Below are 19,566 nucleotides of genomic sequence, written 5' to 3'. Positions count from 1 at the left end.
GTATCAATGCCCCCCACCCCCACCCCTATCCACTATGAGGACTTTCTTGCTCTTTATGCTTTGTCATTGCTGCATATGAGTTTACACTGGGGTTAGTTGAAAACCAGATGCTTTTTAGACAAATGCTAAAAGGGTGCCTGGTTCTTCTCTATCACACTCCACGGGCCACTGACCAAGCTGCTGTATTTGACGCCCTGGGGATGAGAATGGCTTGTTATGTGCACAGGCTCTAATGCAGATACATATGCATTCTTGCTCACCTTGTAGTCCATCTGCTCAGAGCAGTTAAAGACATACACCATGATGCCGAGGGCTCTGCCCAAGTCTTTAGTAGTCTCAGTCTTCCCTGTGCCTGCAGGCCCTGCCGGAGCACCGCTCATGGTCAAGTGGAGGGACTGGGTCAGGGTGATGTAGCATCTAAATACAGTAGAGAGACATGCACACATGCATCACTGATGAGGACTGGAGCCTGACAGATAGCAACAAAAAATAGCTTTTGACTCATCCGTCTGACTGCTCTGCCATTTATAAAGATTAGGACAAGGCCACCTCATTCATTCACAGAGAGGAGCTTGACTGCACAGGCATCTATTTGCAACATGTTGGCTCAGGGGTCAGCACTGTCTCCTCACTGAAAGAAGTGCAGCTCCTGACATTTTTCAGTGCAGTTTGCTCTTTTCCATGGAGGCTAAGGTTGAATTCAAATGTCCACCCTCAGGACTTGCAGACTGAGCCCTCGCAGACATGTTAAGTCTGTGAGGGCGTGGGACTGCAAGGATGTAAAACCTGCTGATAGACAGACCTCTAGTCTCTTTCACTCTTTGCTGTGGAAACATTTGAGTAACGACAACAATCATGCACAAGGTGATCACATAAAGCCCTCAGCTGAGGAGCACCTCACACCTGTGAGAGGGTGGTCATATTTTTGAATCTGTAGATAACATGATACGAATCCCTTGTATCGACTTCCTCTAGTGAATGACCAAAATAATATCCATATATTTCTACACAAAATATAGGGTGCACACATTCAAATACAAAAGTATCTGGACTGGACTATGACTAAATAAAACGGGTATTACTTACATTAGAAGAACTTCTTTTGTTGTGTTTCTGCCTTTCTTCTTAGCCTATGTATTTGGCATTGCAATGCACAGCTTTTATTATTGTTTAGATGTTTGATAATTAAGAAACAGTAAAGTGGATATAATGACTAAGTGGGCAAAGAAAATTATTATAACATGATATTACATATCCAAAATTTAAAGGTTTTGTATGCAGCATTCAGAAATATATTGTCCCATCAAATGACAACTTGTTATGTAAATATATTGTGGAGTATTGACATCCTGACTACCTGTATGTTTTGTTATTTAAGCTTCTCTGTTTGGTGTCGGTGGACGGTCCAATCATGCATGCATGTAAGGGTCACGTGCTCGTCACCTCTGCTTTACACTGTGCTCACACAGCAGTTACTTCTTTTATTTGGACAGCATTATTGCAGAAGCATAGAGCCCACCCTCCTGCCCCCCCGATTAACAGTGTTAGCCCTGTCAGCACTAGGCAGGTCTCCATTAACCCGCAAATTGTGCAAATTGAAATCGTGAATATAAAATACATCTAATGGAAACACGTACATTTTTTTAAAATTCATTTATCGCAAAGAAGTTTTTACACTCACATAAAGTGGTATTTTAGGTGATTCCAAAAGGCCATATTTCGCAAAACTGCAATCGAAACCCTTTTTTGTCTTTTCTAGGTCACATGATGCTATGGCTTTGAACTTGTCAGTGGGAACTGGCTCCCTCATGATGCAGCAGGAGCTACAAGATGTGTTATTGCATCACATAACTCTTGAAAAGTTGAGCAGATCACCTAGAAGTTTTGTATCCACATTTCCTCTGTAAAATCGTGGACTATAACGTCTCAGAAATCCGTGATACGTGGCCGCTCCCATGTATAAGGGCTTTGCCTTTTCATTATCGGTCACACAACACGTCTATGACACCTTCGATTGGAAATAATGACGGCTTGTGCGGTGGCTTCAACAGAAATAAACCTGCTAAAGTTTTGAACATGCATTGCCATACTTCAGGGAATGTTATGGTGAGAGGAGAAGTTGCATAACATCGTGAGAAAAGCTGTATAACATCCCTCAATGGAAAAGCGGTCATCTCACAATGGTGTTTAATCAAAATTACAAAAATATTGTATAAGTTTTGTACAAATTTGTAATGGAAACCCGCCGACTATAGCCCTTGTTTAGCACTGTTTATGGAGTTAGCACCATTGCTAGTTGCCAGCAGAACCGTGTGCAGACAACTAATACCCTCTGAATTTTACATAGTGCCCTTTAAGATGATATCTAGCCCTAATATTACAATATCCATATAATATAGATGCATTACCTAGCCTAGTGTCACACTCCATACTCCTTACTGTTTGTCTGTCTTTGTAAAAATGTACTTTAGATACAGAGGAACTAAGAGCTCTTGGCAATTCTCACAGAAATCTATGTTCTTATGTAGGGCAAAAAAAAACAAAGTACTTGTGGGGTTTTTTAGCCTAGTTAGTGTCTTTGTGTTGGCACACTGTGGACTACTGTATGCATAGACACCTTTTTTTGAAACAAGCTTATGTCCGGCTGTGGCAAATTACTGTTTACAAGAAGTATGAATGAAATGAAGTGCAAAATCTGTTGACAAAACTACACAGATGGTTCAACAAGTGGCTCAATTAGACAAACGAAAAAATATAAGCAGAACACAGAAGAAATGGAAACAAACATGCCGAAGTGGCTGCATACAAAGGAAAAAGAAAATATGCTGGAAAACATTGTATCAATTGTGTATGATTGGCACTGTGGTTCTTCCACCTCAAAGATTGTCTACTTCAAAGAGGCATGATTGCTTCACAACAATACTAACACATAACACAAGAAGTATGCGGGAATAAAAAGGAATAAACAACAATCTATAAATAATTACCAGCAGTTTTGTTTTTTAAATCAAACTTGTTTTATGGTGAGAAATGCTAGTTTTCCAGAGTGATATACTGCCACAAAGGACTCAATTTAAAGTCATGGAAAAACATTCAAAAGATACTGGCTCCTGCATCATCAAGCTGTCTCTTTAAATGATCCTGACTGACTTTTAATAAATGTAAACCTTGAAAAGGTTGAATTTCTTCAGCAGCATTACCAAAACTGCACACAGGCGTAAACAGTTAAAATGACAAATCCTGAACTGACACAGTCTTATAACCAGCACTGACAATGTCTTGCAGTCGGCTCAGCCGTCATCGTACATAACCTCATTATATGATAATATAATCTGCTCCTGTGCTTTGATTATCACGCAGGCTGATTAGCGACACCAGTGATTGCTTCTCCCGCAGAACCTGTCAAGACTAACAAACAGGTCTGCCCATCTTGTATCAATAAAAAGCAGCAGCATCACAGGCACGAACTGATGGAGACAATCAGGACTTTATTGATCAGGGCAATAAACACAATGCTTTGCCTTGAACATCAATACAGCAATGATTTTAATGAGCTGCTGGTTAATAGATGATGTATGGAAGGGGAAAATATTGGAAAGCATAACGAGAGACAGACGCTCGGAGAAGACAAATGATCCCATCTGTATACAGTGTATCATCCGGATACCAGCGCCAACAGGCTTTATGGCTCTCCCCTGAAATATGGCCAAAAATCACACAATCGCTCGCCGAGGAGGCTGGATAAGGATGTCCTGCATGGAATAACTAAAGCCAGATAGAAGACAAGAGTGTGAAGCTAAACTGGGCAGCTGTGACAGGGTGACGTGTTTTATTACAGCGTTTTTAAAAGAAACAGCTATATATCAGTCTGTCTGTCTGACTCATTCTCCCTAAATTCCTCTCTCAGCTGGTCTCTGTGTGTGTGTCTGTGTCTGTGTGTTTGTGTGTGTGTGTGTGTGTGTGTGTGTGTGTGTGTGTGTGTGTGTGTGTGTGTGTGCAGAAGGGGAGAGAGAGAGAGAGAGAGAGAGAGAGAGAGAGAGGGAGAGAGAGAGAGAGAGCTGACTAAAATATTCCTGACATTTTGCATAATGGTGCAGCTTTGGAGATCCTGCAGTAAGTATTGAGCGCATGCTAACATTGTGCCGATAACATTCCTGCTGTTATAGATTAGCGCGAGTGATTCCTTTAGCCTAATTATGCTGCTGCAGAAGGTGAACAGACCAGACAGACTCTGCTTGTGGTAAACAAGCAAATACAGGCCTGTATTCAATATAAAAATCTTCGCAGCAGCGGAGAGAGATATATTATTTTATATATATATATATATATGTGTGTGTGTGTGTGTGTGTGTGTGTATATATATATATATATGTGTGTGTGTGTGTGTGTGTGTGTGTGTAAATGTATATATGTATATACACACACACACACACACACACATACATATATATTTCTGTTCACCTCTGTTGTTCTTGTTTAAACTGTATATCTGTGCGGAAACTTTTTCTGTGTAGTCTTGATCGCTAGCACACTGACTGACACACAAAGCTCTCAATCATGACATTACACCCCCTTTTTATAGTACTAAATAACTAATGATAATCAAACTTGTCAGAAAAATGAACACTTCAACACACAGCAGTGTGAAAAGAGCTACCTAAAATGAGAGAAACCATCACTGAGCTGGGATTGCCTGCACACAGCTCTCAACATGGAGTTGCTTGAGACAGTGGTTAGCAGCTGCTGTGGTGCTAACAACATGAATGGTTCTAATAGCCGAAATACTGCTAACAATGGCAACAGCACTAACATAGAAACCAGAGGGTTATAGGTATGTGTTATGCTTCCACAACGATGCCGTTCTGCTAAGGTGGGTCGGGACAGTGTTATCCATAGTAACTACTGTATGAGCGCAGTGCAAATCACCAGGGATTAGCTGGCTGGTGAGACACACACACAGTGACTCACGTCACTCAGGGCTGGATCATGGACCACAATAACAAAAGCTCAGATTACAACACAGACAAAGGTAGAGTGCCTTCATTCTCTGCTCAGGATGCCACATTACTCTTTTACATCTTAACAAATTGTTGTTCACTGTTATAGTAATGCTCTGAATGTTACATACAGCTCTGGAAACATCTGTTTGAATTTGTTTTATCTTTTACTTCAAACAATGAATAAGTCTGTGTTAGTGTTCATAAACTAGCTTTAAAACACCACTGTTGGCTTATAAAGCCTTGAATGGTTTAAGGCCAAAATACATTTCTAATCTCCTGCTATGTGTATGTGATGAACTGTCCAGACCTCTCAGATTGTCTGGAAGAGATTTACTTTCTGCTCTCAGGTCTGTAGGCTCAAAATGATTCTGTCTTGAAGTGAAATTCGGGGTTATTTATTCATATACAGAAATGCAATGCACTGTTACTGTAGCAGAATTTTTATTCTCCTTATTTGGCCGTTTTATTCTATATTTGCATATATTTATATTCAAATGTATTTTATACAATTCAAATAATCTTTATGTCTTTTTAAATTGCCTCACGTCCCCTTTTCATATCTTGTTTAATACCTTTCATCTTTAATTTGAGATGCCATAAACTCGTGTCGCCTAGAGGTAAGTGAGACAATGTTTTTTTTTGGCCATCGAACAAGCATGGTGTCAAACTAAAAACAAGCCTTTCATTTGGAGCTAGTGTGATGTTTGGCGATGTCAGGTTTTCACTTGACAGCATCTGGCCGGCGCTTTTGCAAAGAAAGTTGTGTAACACTATCATGAAGCAAACATGCTTTTAGCTGTTCTCTCAAGTCATGGATTAAAGGATTTGACACCCAACCCCCTGGTCCATGGTCCATTGTTGAAATGAAAGCCAGTGGCAAACTGTGTGAGTCGCAGCGAGCCACAGCGAGGGCATGCACCATATGGTGAAGTCTTGCTACACGGCCGCTGATCCGCCATCAAAGCCCATTGTTTCTGCTTTGTTCAGGCTTCAAAGGGAATACTGGTCAGTCTGGAAAACCGCACAGTCAAATGCTGTAGTTTGCAGCTGGGGGGGCTCTGGGTGGCAGGTATTCATCTCTGTGTAGTTAAAACTTTATCAGGAATCCTGCAGAAACATGTGCATGTGAACAAACAAGCTGCTGGCAAAGAGCCTGAGCTGAGTTGTTCTAAAAGGTTCCACTTGTGGTGGGTGTACATAATGATTCAAATGAAGATCCTTAGAATGCGTCAGATGGTTATTATTAGACGAGAAGCTTGTATCATCTCGTCAGTTTTTCAATTAAAAGGAAAAAAGACCAATTTTCATCAACACAGATGGATTTTTGAAAATGTACTTAAAATGGATTTGGAGTGGGCTTCATGCAAACTAGCATATTCTGATGCAAGATATTCATACTTTTCCCTTAACCTTTTTCAGTGACAGGGTACGCAGCCTTTTGCCAGTGATGATTGACTTAACCCTTTCCCAGAACAGAGAGTGTCCCAAAAAGCTTGACTATAGTATCTAGGCACAGCAGAAAGCTCTGGATTATTCCACATGTTGAAGGTGTGCATGGACTGTAGTTAGAGAGATACTCAGAATGTAATAAACTTGGAGCATGGTGCCTTTCCAAAATCAAAAACATGAGAGTTAAGTGTAATGAATGGATTACACTGTGTTTATGTACTCTAACATAAGCTGCAAACATTAGCATGACTGACATGACATGCTAGATCAAATCAGTAGTTGCCCAGATTTACTTCCAAGGCCAAGGGACACTAGTTTACCGCTTTCTGTCTCATGTTACCTTAAAAATCCTAATCACAAACAGTACATCTACTGAGAAGTATTTCCTCAATACATTGAAGCTAATCCCAGTTGATACTAGGGATGCACGATAATATTGGCACATCATGGGTATCAGCAGAAAACAGCTTTAAAATGATATATTGGCATTTTTGCCTATATGATAGGCCAATAAGATGACACTTTAGTCATATGACTGTAATCCAAGGTTAAAGCATTATATTTAATGTCTGTGTCTGCCACCAGAGGGCCATCACAATAAGAGAAGGCGTAGATCTGCATATATCGGTATCGGCAATCAGCCAAATTAAAAGAATTAAAACATAAGGTTTGCTATTATGATAAATAAAACAAAGTCAAAATATGTAAGCAATAAAGATTCTGCCTTTCATATTTCCTATCATACTTATAACACTAGAAGTAACTAGCTAACCTGCAATTCTAGAGCAATGCTTTTTGTTTATTCCAAAGTCTTGTACATGGATCAAGTGGTGAGGATGCCAACATTTTGCCTGGGACATGTGGCTTTAGCCTCAGTCTTTTAGCACAATATGTAACTATCAAATGCATATTCAAAAACCCCACTAACCGGTTCTTGTTTCAAAACCAGTCAACTGGGAACATTAAAAACTCTGTCATGTTTTCAAACAACCTAGTTTAGTTAGCAATCTGCAGCTAATGAAATCTGCCAATGGCAACTGTCATTGCAGTAAAATCAGGGGTTGCCACTTAGAAATGAAGAACCTGCTTTAGTCTACTTGTCTGTAATCAACAACCTATCAATGCATTAAATACTGAGAATTCTGCTTGTAAATATGTTGTTATAATTATTAACTAGATATGTGATAGGCTGGTAAGACCATGCTGATGATGTGAGCTCAGCACTCTGTTTCTCTCCCTGCTACAGTATGTGACGAACTGTCAACGCCGCTCAGACTGTCTGGGAGAGATTTACTCTCTGCTCTAACTCTCACTTCTGCAGGCTCAAAATTATTCTTCCTTTAAGTGAAATTTGGGGTTATTTAGTCAAATACAAAAATGCACTGCAACTATAGTGGAATTTTTATTACCATTCAAATCAGCTTTGTTTATTTTTATATTGTTTCATGTTTACTTCTTAAATTCCTTTAATGGCCTTTATCTCTAAGTTGAGATGCTATAAACTTACCTTGAGGTAAGTGAGAAAATGATTTTTTGGCAGTGAGCTAGCCAATCAGTCATATTTTCAATCAATTTAGCTTAGCTAGCTAGCTACTTCTTATAAAATCTGCAAGTGACAGTTGTTGCTTTCGAATCGAGGGTTGCCAGTTAAAAAACTGCTTTAGTCTCCTTGTCTGTGATCAAGAACCTATTGATTTAATAAATATTGAGAATTTTGCTTGTACTTCTGTCATTATTGTTAAATATATATGTGATAGCCATCACATGACAATCCTGATGATGTTTTCAGTCTCTGATTCAGAGAGTGAAACAGAATGTTGAGCTCACATCATCAGGATGGTTTTTACATATGTGACATGCCAGAAAAGAAAGCTCAGTGTAGCAACAACAAGCTAGCAGCCAACTGAAATAGCCTCACCTGCCAAGTCAGTCAACAAGGCGCTTTGTTGCCTCTTGGTCTGAACAAAGACACAAAGACTCAAACCTCCGTACCTGTCTGTCAGGGGAGTGATGACTAATCGTGGAGTGTTGCCCAGGTATTCGTAGGAGTAGAGAAACTGGGCGTCGCAAATGTTGGCAAAACAATGCTTCTCCTTCTCATCCCAACGATGTCTCAGCTGGGAGAGCCACACGAAGGCCTGAGAGTTCTCCACCTTAAAAAAAAGACAGAGTGGAACAGAGAGTGCCAAGGCTTGAAACAAAGCCAGAAATAATCTGAGCTTCCCCACCCTCTAATTATGGTAATGACATGCCTTGCTTGAATATCTTGAGTGCATTACTCACTGGTAATAGCCTCTCAGAAAATACAGCAGTAATCATGGTGTCTGCATACGAATTGATACAGTACAGGTTCTTGGCCACATTCCTCCACCATGTCCCACTCACCTTCTGAGCAATCATCTTGGCCACCACGTCCCTTGCGTGGACGTCAATGGTGCAGATGGTCATGACTTTCTGCCGATCGCCAGGTGTAAGCTGCCCAATCAGCATGGAGATGAGGGTGTTGAGCTGGGACACCTGTTTCCTGTAATATTCTTTCATGGCGTTGTCATACCCCTCTTCAAGACGGGCGAACGCCATGCCGACGTCAGACGTCCACCAGATCTGAGTACAGGTCAACGCCACCTGAATCAGAGACAATGAAAGACATCACTTGCAAACTGTGCAGAAAATACAGTCAAATAAGATTCCTGTAGATCATTGTTGCTCAAAGTGACTATGAGATTTTTGCAATCTTGGATCTCAATAAAGTTGGGTACGACATCAATCTGATGAATGCAGACTGTACGATGACATCACCTATTGAGTCGCGAGGACGTAGGTACACTACGTCCATCGACGTCAATACCCAAGAACAAAATGTCCTTGACGTGCGTCATCCCTCAACACTGCTGTAGTGGTAAGAGAAAATGTAAACAAATAAATCAAGTCCTTGCTATAATGGCATTTATGTTTGTCGGAAAAAAAGTCTGAAGAGAATGAGGAGGAGAATGTGAAAACTATATTTGCATTTTTATTTCGTCTCTGTGTCCGTGATTTTTATAACGTCCTCTTGGATGCGTGCTGAATGGGTCGATCCTCCCATAAATGTCCCCAACACAGCAAAATAAGGCGAAAATAAGAAAGTACGGACAGAGGGCAGAGTCTCTGCAGATAAATACACCGCCACACACGTTTAGAGTCATAAGTGATGATTGAGAGGGATTACTTTTGCATTAATCTATACAATGTCTCTTTAGAAAATCCTGTAAAGTAAACCTTCAAGGTCACTCTGATTCCTCTGGCTGTTTACTTGTATCCTACAAATATATGAACTGAGTCAGCAAGACATATAAAACCTTATGGGCATATATATGTTCAAATGTTTTGTGCATAAAACGGACAACCCTTTGCCTGTTCAATTCAAAGTTTTCTCTTTATATCAAAGTGGGAAAAGTTGGATTGAGATCTAAAGTTTACATTCGTCAGCCATGGCTGTTTCTGCTGACCAGTGTGGAAAGTCAGCTTCAAAGAACACTAGATGGGCTGAGCAGGTTTCATGTGGTGTGGCCATTAATGGGAATATAAATAACTGCTGTCAGGCTAATCTTGTTTTTCCTCCTCCATCTAAAAAATTGTAGGAAGCAACTCATGGAGGGAGCTGCACACCTCACTTTTTTGCAACTTTGGTCACTTCCTCTTTGATTTCCCCCAATCAACTCTCTTACTGTCTAGCTGTCATGATCCATAAGAGAGAAGCTCCGACCAATGACACAGACAGGTTCAAAAATGTGACAAGGAGGGATATTAGACAAGGTTATACTTAAAACAAACATCATTTATTGAACTACAGTTAACAATGAAGCAACATAGCAGTGAAAGCAGTGCATGGAGGCTTGTGCAGGATGGATGTCAGCTGAAGGAATGGAGGCAGCATGTCCAATGCCCAATGTCCACTCTAAGGCCTAAGCACTGAAACTTCATAGACTTAGCTGATGTCACATGGTAAGTGTTTGAGAGTGAGAGGCTACAAAGACTTAAAAGGTTCTAACTAGGAAAGAAACACCACTTGCAACATATCATTTTACCTTGACAATGACAAAATGACAATGACTTTACCAAAAAATGTGGGTTTGGGACACTTACTTGACCTTTTTTAACTTTTGTTTCACGTTTGTGAACAAAATCGTAATGTTGTTGGATGAGATTAGATGAAAGTATATCTAGAAATCCTCATCATTCTATTCTAAAAACAACGGCTGACAGGTATGACCATGAATCACCAGATAGCTATGTGTTTATACTTACATATAGATTTATTTTTACTTGTAGTTTCTCCATCTATGTTTGTTTATCTTTTTTTTAAACACTTTTGGGCTTTCCTGGTAACCCCATGTTTTAACGGTACAACACTATTTTTTATTCCCTCAGGCAAGGCTGCAGCAATGCAGATTTATGAAAAGTATGCATATAGAGCTCACAAAGTCTGTGAGGGCTGTCATGCACTTGGAGATTTGACAGCAGGGCAGCTCTAAGCCCTTGTGGACTTAGCAGGAATGCCCCTTAAAGTCTGTGAGTGCTTCACTGTGTATATTGGGATCAGGCCAAAGTGGCCTTCGAGCCTAGGTGAGCCTAATCAGCTGACGACCCTCTTCTGTCAGCTAATTAACTGCTGAGGTTGGCCAGGACAGCCTCTAAGACAGTCAGAGGAGGTCACACCACTGAATGCTTTATATTTTATACATAAATTATATTTTATGTCCTAACCTGTTAGATTGTTTTTGGGGGGGTTCTCATTTGTCTATTTTATGCCTCCTCCTGTGATCCGTAAATCGATCTCAGCATCTTGAAAGATGTCTCAAATCCCAAAATTCATCCCAAAGAGAGAGGATGCTTGCCAGGGGAGCTATGACCGAGGATGCACAAGTACAGTCTTTTCTGCAACTGTGATGTATAGAAGAAACGTGAGACACAGATAGAATATACAAACCATAGCAAAATGAATTTAAAGTAAACATATAAGTTGTTGTGAACACTGTTATGCTCATCTGATAGAGATCATAAAATGCAGCTGTAGGCTTTAACTAAACAATGGACAGATGACGCAGCTGTGCCGCACGTCCTATTTAATTAACGTCGCTTTAAAATGACGGCTCTGAAGCCGTAGATGAAGTGTAACATCACTACAGGCTGCAACTAAACTTCTCTTTGTTTTGTTAAGACATCTGACTGTGCATTTATGAGCTCTCCTTCTCTTCACTGGAGGGCAGTACCAGGAGCACACTGCGTAATGAGCTGCTGCTGCTTTGGTAAATCAGGTGTAAATCTGGCTCTCAGCTGCAAAGTTCTTACACTGCTGATTTATAACTGACTTGAGTAATAAATTGTTAATCTAAAGTCAAAAACAAATACTATGCTGCATTACTAATAGATTGACCTTCGTCCTCTGGTGGTCATTAGCTGAAGAGTGATTCAGCACTAAATTATGTTTTTTCTTTTTTTTTTTTACGTGTGCTGTTAAAAAGTTAACTTTATTGATCCTGCAGTTCATTTCATCATTTCTCTTAAGTCCTGAATCTGTTTTATTAAACTGCTGCTATTCTGGCCAGATACCACACCACAGTCAGTGATGTTACAGCATCAAAAACTTACTTTTAGAAAATCCTTAGCAATTCCAGGTAGGGCCAAGTGTTCCATTATCATAAGCACACACCTTTATTTGCTCTCACTTCCTACCCCTCTCTTTCTCACTGCTCAAAATACTCCACAGAGTCTGGCTGCAAACTGTGTATGTAAAGTATTAGTGAGTGTGCGCACTGGACTGCAATATCTATGAAAGGCATAGACATGATTATGGTACTAATCCATCAGATGTTGGATAAAGTGACTAACGGGAAAAAATCCCCAAAGAGAGTGTCGTCAGTTAAATCTATACATACATCCCTGAGCCTGTTTACCTGAGCCGGATAGTCAAACAGCCACTGCTCTCTGGGTTTGTCCTCGTAGGTCGTCACCGCCTCGGTCATCTCATGGCGGACCGTGGAGCGCATGCTGTCCAGAACCCGGTTCAGCCACGACTCCACCTTACACAAAAACCAAAGGCAGGCCGTGGATGCAAATGTAGAAAAAAAACGATGCAATGTGAGTCACGTGAGCACTGACGGGCGCTCTTATCAATGGACCCTAATGAGGTCATTAATAAGCATTAGAGTGGAAGTGGAGTCAGGCAAATACTATGGGGTGTAATAGAAAATTAATGGATTTATAGGCTTTGATATGCAAATCCCCAGGGGCAACGACAGACTCAATTTCATTTGGTTCCTTTGTTGTGTGTCGTGATATCTATATTTGATATATATTTTCATCCATTACAGAAAAGGGCAGGTAAGTGAATTTCTTCACCTACTAATGTTATCTACAGCTGTAGTCCCACTATCAGCACCAGGTCTAATAATGATTATATGAATGAATAAATGTCTTAGGCATTTAGCTCAACCTCCAGAAGTTATGGTATCACAATGTTAGAGACATGGATAAATGATCATGGATGTATTTTACCTGTCCAGTGCAGTCACAGGGCTGATTAAAGGGGACATACTCGTCCTCTTTGCTGTACATGCCCAGTCCAGTCTTAGAAGGATTCCCCTCTCCATCTGCTTCAAATTGCATCTTAGCCATGTTGTCAAACAGCTTAGACAGATGCTTCTGGACCTGAGCAAACAAACAGACACATTCAGCTCGAGCTCAATTTACACTCCGCTCACGGTCTGACTGGTATTTTCTTTGCCGCTGTGCAAATAAATAACATTTCATTACTGTTTTTCAGAATCATTTAGAGAAGGGCAGGACCCATGTTCTGCAGCATGCCTGCTAACTTCCTCTTTAGAGAGATTTAGTGGCAAGTTGTGCTTAACAGTGATTTATTTCTCCACAGTGGAAATGCATAAGACAATTTCCTGATGATGGAGGTTGGAGCAAGCAGCAAAACTATGAGCGACATTGCCCCTGTGTGGACACTGCCGGTACTACAAAAGTCAACAGCACAAGAGCTAAATGGTGCAATCCAACATGGTTTGAGAACTGTTTAAAGCAAATTGAATGTTGAAAATGTTTTTTTCTGATTCTGAAGCAAGCAACAGACTGAATCATAACATTGAGTGCTATCGTTCAAGCAAAAATAAGTGGATCTACCTGGTTTGGGTTGGTCCCGTTAGACAGGATGTCCAGCAGATCAGCTGACGAGATGAAGTAAAATCTGGGGAAGGCCAGGCGCTTGGTGTCCAGGTATTCTGACAGAGCTTTTTCACACAGAGACAGCCTGTAGAGAAATGCACAGAGTGAGTCAGTGTGTGTGTGTGTGTGCATTCATATGTGAGAAGTGTAAACCAAGAGAACGCGAGTGCTCCTGATAAGAAGTAGAACTCTTACCTGCTCTGGATGTCCTCCAGTTTACCAAACAGGCCTGGTTTATTGGTGGCCTCCACTACGTTGGGCGTTTGATGCACGGCGTTTGCCAGCTCTTTGAAATTAGCATCAATCCCCTCGAAGCGCCTTGAGTCCTGCAGGGGATTTCATGAGGGAGCACGGCCAGCAGATTTAGGTTCCCAGAAGAGAGAGGGGGAGAGACGGGGTTTAATAGCAAACATCTGGGTTTAAGCACAGCCCAAACGTTGTGGGAGCAATTAAAAAGTTGTGTAATTTCGGCTCTTGAACGAGGAGTACGAGCCAATTAATGCATTCTTAATTAGCAGCTATAACATTCTTGCTACCTGGGTTCACATGGCAACGACAAGGGCATAGTTCGAGGCCGGCATGCATGTGAACTTGTCGGTGATGTATACATATAGTGCTATAATTAACTGTGTATGCATATCTAATTAGTGTGGTACCTCAGGCAGCTGTGAGCGGATGTCCTCAGAGCCAATGAAGATGCTTTCCAGGTGGGTCCATGTCCGCTGCACCTCGAACCAAATTGAAATGACAGAGTCCGCCACGGACAGCTTGCTCTGCCATGACGACACCTCATCCAGGAAGTGGGCGATGTACTTGGACGACATGAGGTTCTGCAGCTGCACCTGGTTGTCCTCCAGCGTCTCGATCAGCTCCTCGTCTGTGCGCAGCAGAGGCACCTGGGTCCGGTGGTGGGGCTCATACTGGAACTGCATACCTAGATGGGATCAGTACACTCTCTGTCATTAGCTCATGAACTCTGGATGGCAGGATACAAACTCTCCATTTCTGTACCTGTCCATGTGGAGTTGAGCTCAGAGAGGACTTTTTCCATTCCCATCTCTTTAACGGCCTTGTCCACAATCCCTCTCACCTCCTCTTCAAAGCAGTGCAGGTTCAGCTGCAGCAAGTCAGCAAGAGTGGTCTCCTGCTCAGAGAACACCACAATAATACTTTATCCACTTCATCTAAGCTACACTTTAGAATATTATAATATTAGCATCTTAGTCGTAAGCACCAGCTGTGATTGCTGGTTTCAGTTCAACAACGACCCACAGTGTGATTAATGTGAAGCAGGAGAAACCAGCCATTATAATCAAACTGCAGAGGACTCACACCTGCAGTTTTCTGTCCAACTTAAAAGAAAATTAAGCGCTTTTGCAATTTTAACACCTGTGTCACTGCCTGCAGGAAGTAGAATCCAAGTGCTTGTGTGTTGTCTGTGGTGTCTGAAAGCTGTCAAATGGATGCCTTTCACCCTATACTGCAAACCAAATTTACCTACAAGTACAAAAAAGGAACCTCAACCTGAATTTTAAGAAAATTATCAATTGCAATTGACATTATTTAATCAAACTCAAGGCCTGTCTACACAGTATTAAGGCAATGGCTTCCAACTAGTGGGTCGCAGTCCAAAAGTGGGTTGTAATCTCAGTGGACTGCAAGTTACTTGTAAATGTGTTTGTAAAAAAAAAAAAAAAAAAAAAGCAGAGTTGTTATTTTCTGTTTCTGTTTGTCCTTGCAGTATATTTTATTTCTTTGTGTTCTAAGCCATCGTGTTGTTTACATTTTGTGAAATAAAACAGAAAATGTGGCCATTTATGATGTGTGGATCTTGGAGAAATCTGGACCCTGAGAATGGACCAGCTGAGAACCACTGTATTCAGGTATTTCCACACAAAGAATCATCCAGTCCAAGTGAGGTCACAAGTCATTGGTGTCAAAGTTAAGGTGCAAGTTTTTTTCTAGTCTTAAGGCATCAAATTTGTGAATTTAATCTGACTCAAGTCCAAGGCATGTGACTTGAGTCCACACCTTGAGTCACATGTCACTTCACGTCAGTCCTACCCACAGCACAAGCTGATTGGTTACATGTAAATAGTGATCAACAGTGAACGCTGCTGTGCCTCTGCTGGGCAAAGACAAACGGACTGAAGGTGCTCCTGTGAGTGAGTGGAGCTGTGTGTTTAACATAGGACAGCAGATATAACAGGAGTTGTTAAACATCAAAATTCTCTATGCTGAAGTTACAAAAACACTCACACCCTCTTCCTCTTGTAATAGAGGTGTGACAGGATTATCATAGTTTATGAAAATGCAGTGAAGATACTGACAGATGTATATAACACGGACCTGCCTATGCACAGTCAACCCACGTTGGATCATACAGATGAGTCAGCCATCACTTTGTCCCTGTTAGTAAAGGCTTCAGTCTGTACTGTAGTTCATACACTTCACTGCTAAACCACCTATTGGTATCAGTCTCCTGAATAACTAATAGTTGGTATCAGCCCTGAAAAAACATATCGGTCGACCCAAAGTGCAAACAGTACAAACAACCCTCATCTCATCTTCTTTCTGAACAGTACAAACAAGCCCAGTGAGGATTCATTTAGAGCTGGGATAGACCATATGAAAATAATTGGAGAAAACTGCCCTTTGTGTATCCCAGCCCTTAAATAATGGCCACATTATTAACACAACTGCTTGTTTTAGATCTTAAAAACAGAAAATTCAGCAAACATACAGCTCATCAATACAAAGCTGCGTGCGCAGGATGTTTATATTGCTTGTCTATAGAATAAATTGGAAACCTGGTCCATGGTGAAGCAGACTCCAGTAGCAGCCATTAGCTGATGCCAGTGTCGGGCTCGTATAGCCGGATTCTGGAGCTCTGCCACGGCCCGAAGGGAGGTGAGGAGGTTTTTTACCCCGCTGTCCAAACCTGTGAAGGCCTCCCACGCTCGAACCTATCAGACACAAAGGCCAGGAATCAGTGCAAGGGCTTTTGACAGAGACGAGGGAGCTTGAAGCTGGAGCTCGGGGTTTATTTGTTCCAGTGAAGTCGAAATTCAGGCATTTACACACATTCAGTGGTTCCCAGCCTTTCTCAAGGGCCTCTTACTCCCACCTGCAGTTGAGAGGAAAGACAGCAGAAAGTCACTGCTCTGCTTTCCCTAACATACTCAATGCCTTTGGGCGAGGCACCTTACTCCAAAATGACCATTTGCGAAGCTCCAACCACCTTGTTTACTATTGTTGTGCCTGACAAGTTTTATTTTTTGCATGGCAAAAATGCAGTTATACGCTATCTGTATTAGCTAACAGTTGCAGGTTTCTTACATGTTTTCTCTTTTGTTTTCGGTTCTCAAAAGTTAAAAAAGAGACACCAACCAATTAAAGGAAAACAAACCCCAAATGATTATCGGTTACTCATCCATGTTACATATAATTTGGGAAGAAAAGACTGTGGAGAATTTTTCTTGTCTCAGGCGCAGACAAGTAGGGTGCTTGCATCTTTCTCCAGAAATTTTTGTTTAAGTGGAAATTAATTGTACTGCTCAGGTTGTGAAGGAGTTTGTGAAGGCATGTTTTGATATAGTTTTGCTGTTATTAAACACAGACCCGGTGATTCTAATTTATAAAGAATTTCTCTGTTTTGGGATTCTTTGTTCACTATGGATGCACGCGGGACAAACAGAGTTCTCTTTTTGACCAGACTTTGGTGTAACATGGGGGAGTAATTGGTATTCAAGTGGTCATTTGGGGGTGGAGGGAAGTATTTCTTTAACTACTTCTGCCACTACAACCCACTGCACATTGTTTAAACGTGGAGAAATCCAAAGTTCGGCAGGGCTGAAGTGCCTTATTACCAATGCTTTGATGCTATGCTATGATGGGAAAATCACTGTTTGGGGGTGAGGTTTAGTAAATGGTCAAAGGCAATTTGATGTGACTTATTAATTTCAGTTTTCCAACATTTAATTCTGCTGAACACTTTTATAAGCTACGTTAAATATCTGACTTCCTAAACACCGAGGCCCAACGAAGAGTATATATCTTAAAGAAACAGTCTTTTAATGCCAATGCAGAAATGCTACATGTTTTACTCTGCTTTTATTGAACGTGTTCCGACATTCTGCATCATCTGCTGGTTTGCTACTGAGGCACAGAAAAAGATTGTTTGAAAAATGTTGGGGATTAAACTGGCAAATATTGAATGCATTTACAGAGACAGAGTTATTAACATCATCATGGGTGGCGAGAGGCATCCACTGGCCTGCTCATTTAACCTGCTCCCATCTGGATGACGTTTTTACCCCCCTCTTTTTGCAAAATTCTACACCTACTATCTTTTTTAAACACACACAAATACAAAGCAGTTTACCCAGCGGGTCTGGTAAAATGTCTACCTCTGTCCTGTCTCATCAAATTCCTATTTAATTGCAATGTAAGTGTGTAGTACACTTACTGATGTGTTCACTTTTGTGGCGTCAACATGTGGAAATGTCAAGTGATTGTTGCTGTAAACCAATTTTCCGCAAGGGGAAAAATAAGAGTATCAATCTAAATTTCCTGATCTAGCCTCTCTTCTCCACTCTTTTGTCTCACCTCTTTATCCAGCCCCCGTATCTCTTTCGAGAAGCGTTTGCACTCCAGCTCCATGTCCTCCACATGGATCTCTCTCCAAGGAGTCATCCTCCATGCAGCCATGCTGGACTCCACTACGGTGATCATGTCCCACAGCTCCTTCAGCAGGCCCACCTCACGCCTCAGGGATGAAGGAGAGTGGACAAAGTGAATTCTCTTCAGATACTGACGGTGAATGTAAAAGAGCATCCCTGTTATAACGGCTCATTAGTTTCAAATTTGGCATTGGTTATGGTATTTTCTCCTTCCAGCTTTGGGCTTTACCTGCATTGTCGGAGCTGTTTGTACTCGGAGACGGTGACCTCGAATAGGCTGGCAGAATCCACCAGGGAGGCCATCACTGCCTCCCGCTCCTGGATCTGCCGGTGGAATGCGTCCAACATCTGGTAGGGGCTCTCGCTGTCAAACCTGGACGAATGCATGAGCGCACACAGACACCCATCAAAGCACGCGTGCACGCACGCACACGCACACACATACACACACATTAGCACAAGCCCAGTATAAATCAGGCTGTGTTTAGGTAATGAAGGGCTGCAGTTTGCCAAGCAGGAATTGGCTGCAGTTTAACCAGTCCAGAGACTCCAGCACTAACTGCACCCTGTGACAATTAACAATGGCTGCCATGGCATTAATGGGAAAATAATCACCAGGTTATTAAGAGACCAATTACACACATAACTAATCTGACAATTAGACATTATGACGAAGCATCTCTACCTATGAATTAATTATCATTATGTTAAGATTCAATTAGCCTTGTCGGATGTGACAGCCTCGAGATAACACTTTACTCTGTTATCAGGTGAGAAGGCAGAGGGGTGACATTCTTATCTTTTCAAAGGGGCTTGCTGAACTTAAGTCTCCAAGGAGACTACACAGCAAACTGCTGCCTTCACAGACTGACTCTAATCAACTCAAATCAAATGATTACACACTTTATTTTAACCTCCCACTCTTCAGTCTTCATAATCACTCTTAACAATAAACTCTTAATAAATTGCTTCTAACAAACAATAATGTAGATGTAAGCAGACATAAGATCCTTTTAAGCGTTTGTGTATGTCAATAACACCTCCTATGAAACATTCATAACAGGTGTAAAAACAGATAATGATGACTGACTATTTGATATTAAACTGGAACCACAGATGTGTTTTCATATTTTATTTATATATGAAGTATTTATGAGATTTATTTATCAATATTTTTTCCATGGAAGCAGAGCAAACTGATAATGGCAGTATAATATTTGCTT

The 19,566-nt window shown here is 41.1% G+C and overlaps 1 protein-coding gene across 1 annotated transcript in view; it reads right to left on the bottom strand.

The window, feature by feature from the left end:
* The window catches only part of LOC121958527 (dynein axonemal heavy chain 9-like), a 168,262-nt gene that overhangs the window by 131,221 nt on the left and 17,475 nt on the right, over positions 1-19,566 (bottom strand). The window contains exons 12-23 of the mRNA XM_042507493.1: positions 18,573-18,716; positions 18,270-18,429; positions 16,472-16,627; positions 14,673-14,805; positions 14,318-14,595; positions 13,857-13,987; positions 13,620-13,746; positions 12,987-13,139; positions 12,386-12,511; positions 8,835-9,074; positions 8,442-8,602; positions 261-417 (exon numbers count right to left, since the gene is read on the bottom strand). Of these exons, the coding sequence (XP_042363427.1) occupies positions 261-417; positions 8,442-8,602; positions 8,835-9,074; positions 12,386-12,511; positions 12,987-13,139; positions 13,620-13,746; positions 13,857-13,987; positions 14,318-14,595; positions 14,673-14,805; positions 16,472-16,627; positions 18,270-18,429; positions 18,573-18,716 (1,966 nt within the window). The remainder of the gene's footprint in view (positions 1-260; positions 418-8,441; positions 8,603-8,834; positions 9,075-12,385; positions 12,512-12,986; positions 13,140-13,619; positions 13,747-13,856; positions 13,988-14,317; positions 14,596-14,672; positions 14,806-16,471; positions 16,628-18,269; positions 18,430-18,572; positions 18,717-19,566) is intronic.

The sequence above is a fragment of the Plectropomus leopardus genome, chromosome 19 (genome assembly GCF_008729295.1).
Source record: "Plectropomus leopardus isolate mb chromosome 19, YSFRI_Pleo_2.0, whole genome shotgun sequence".
Classification (NCBI taxonomy): Eukaryota; Metazoa; Chordata; class Actinopteri; order Perciformes; family Serranidae; genus Plectropomus; species Plectropomus leopardus.
The sequence above is the reverse complement of the archived record's forward strand: the minus strand, read 5'-3'. Positions and strand labels throughout refer to the sequence as shown.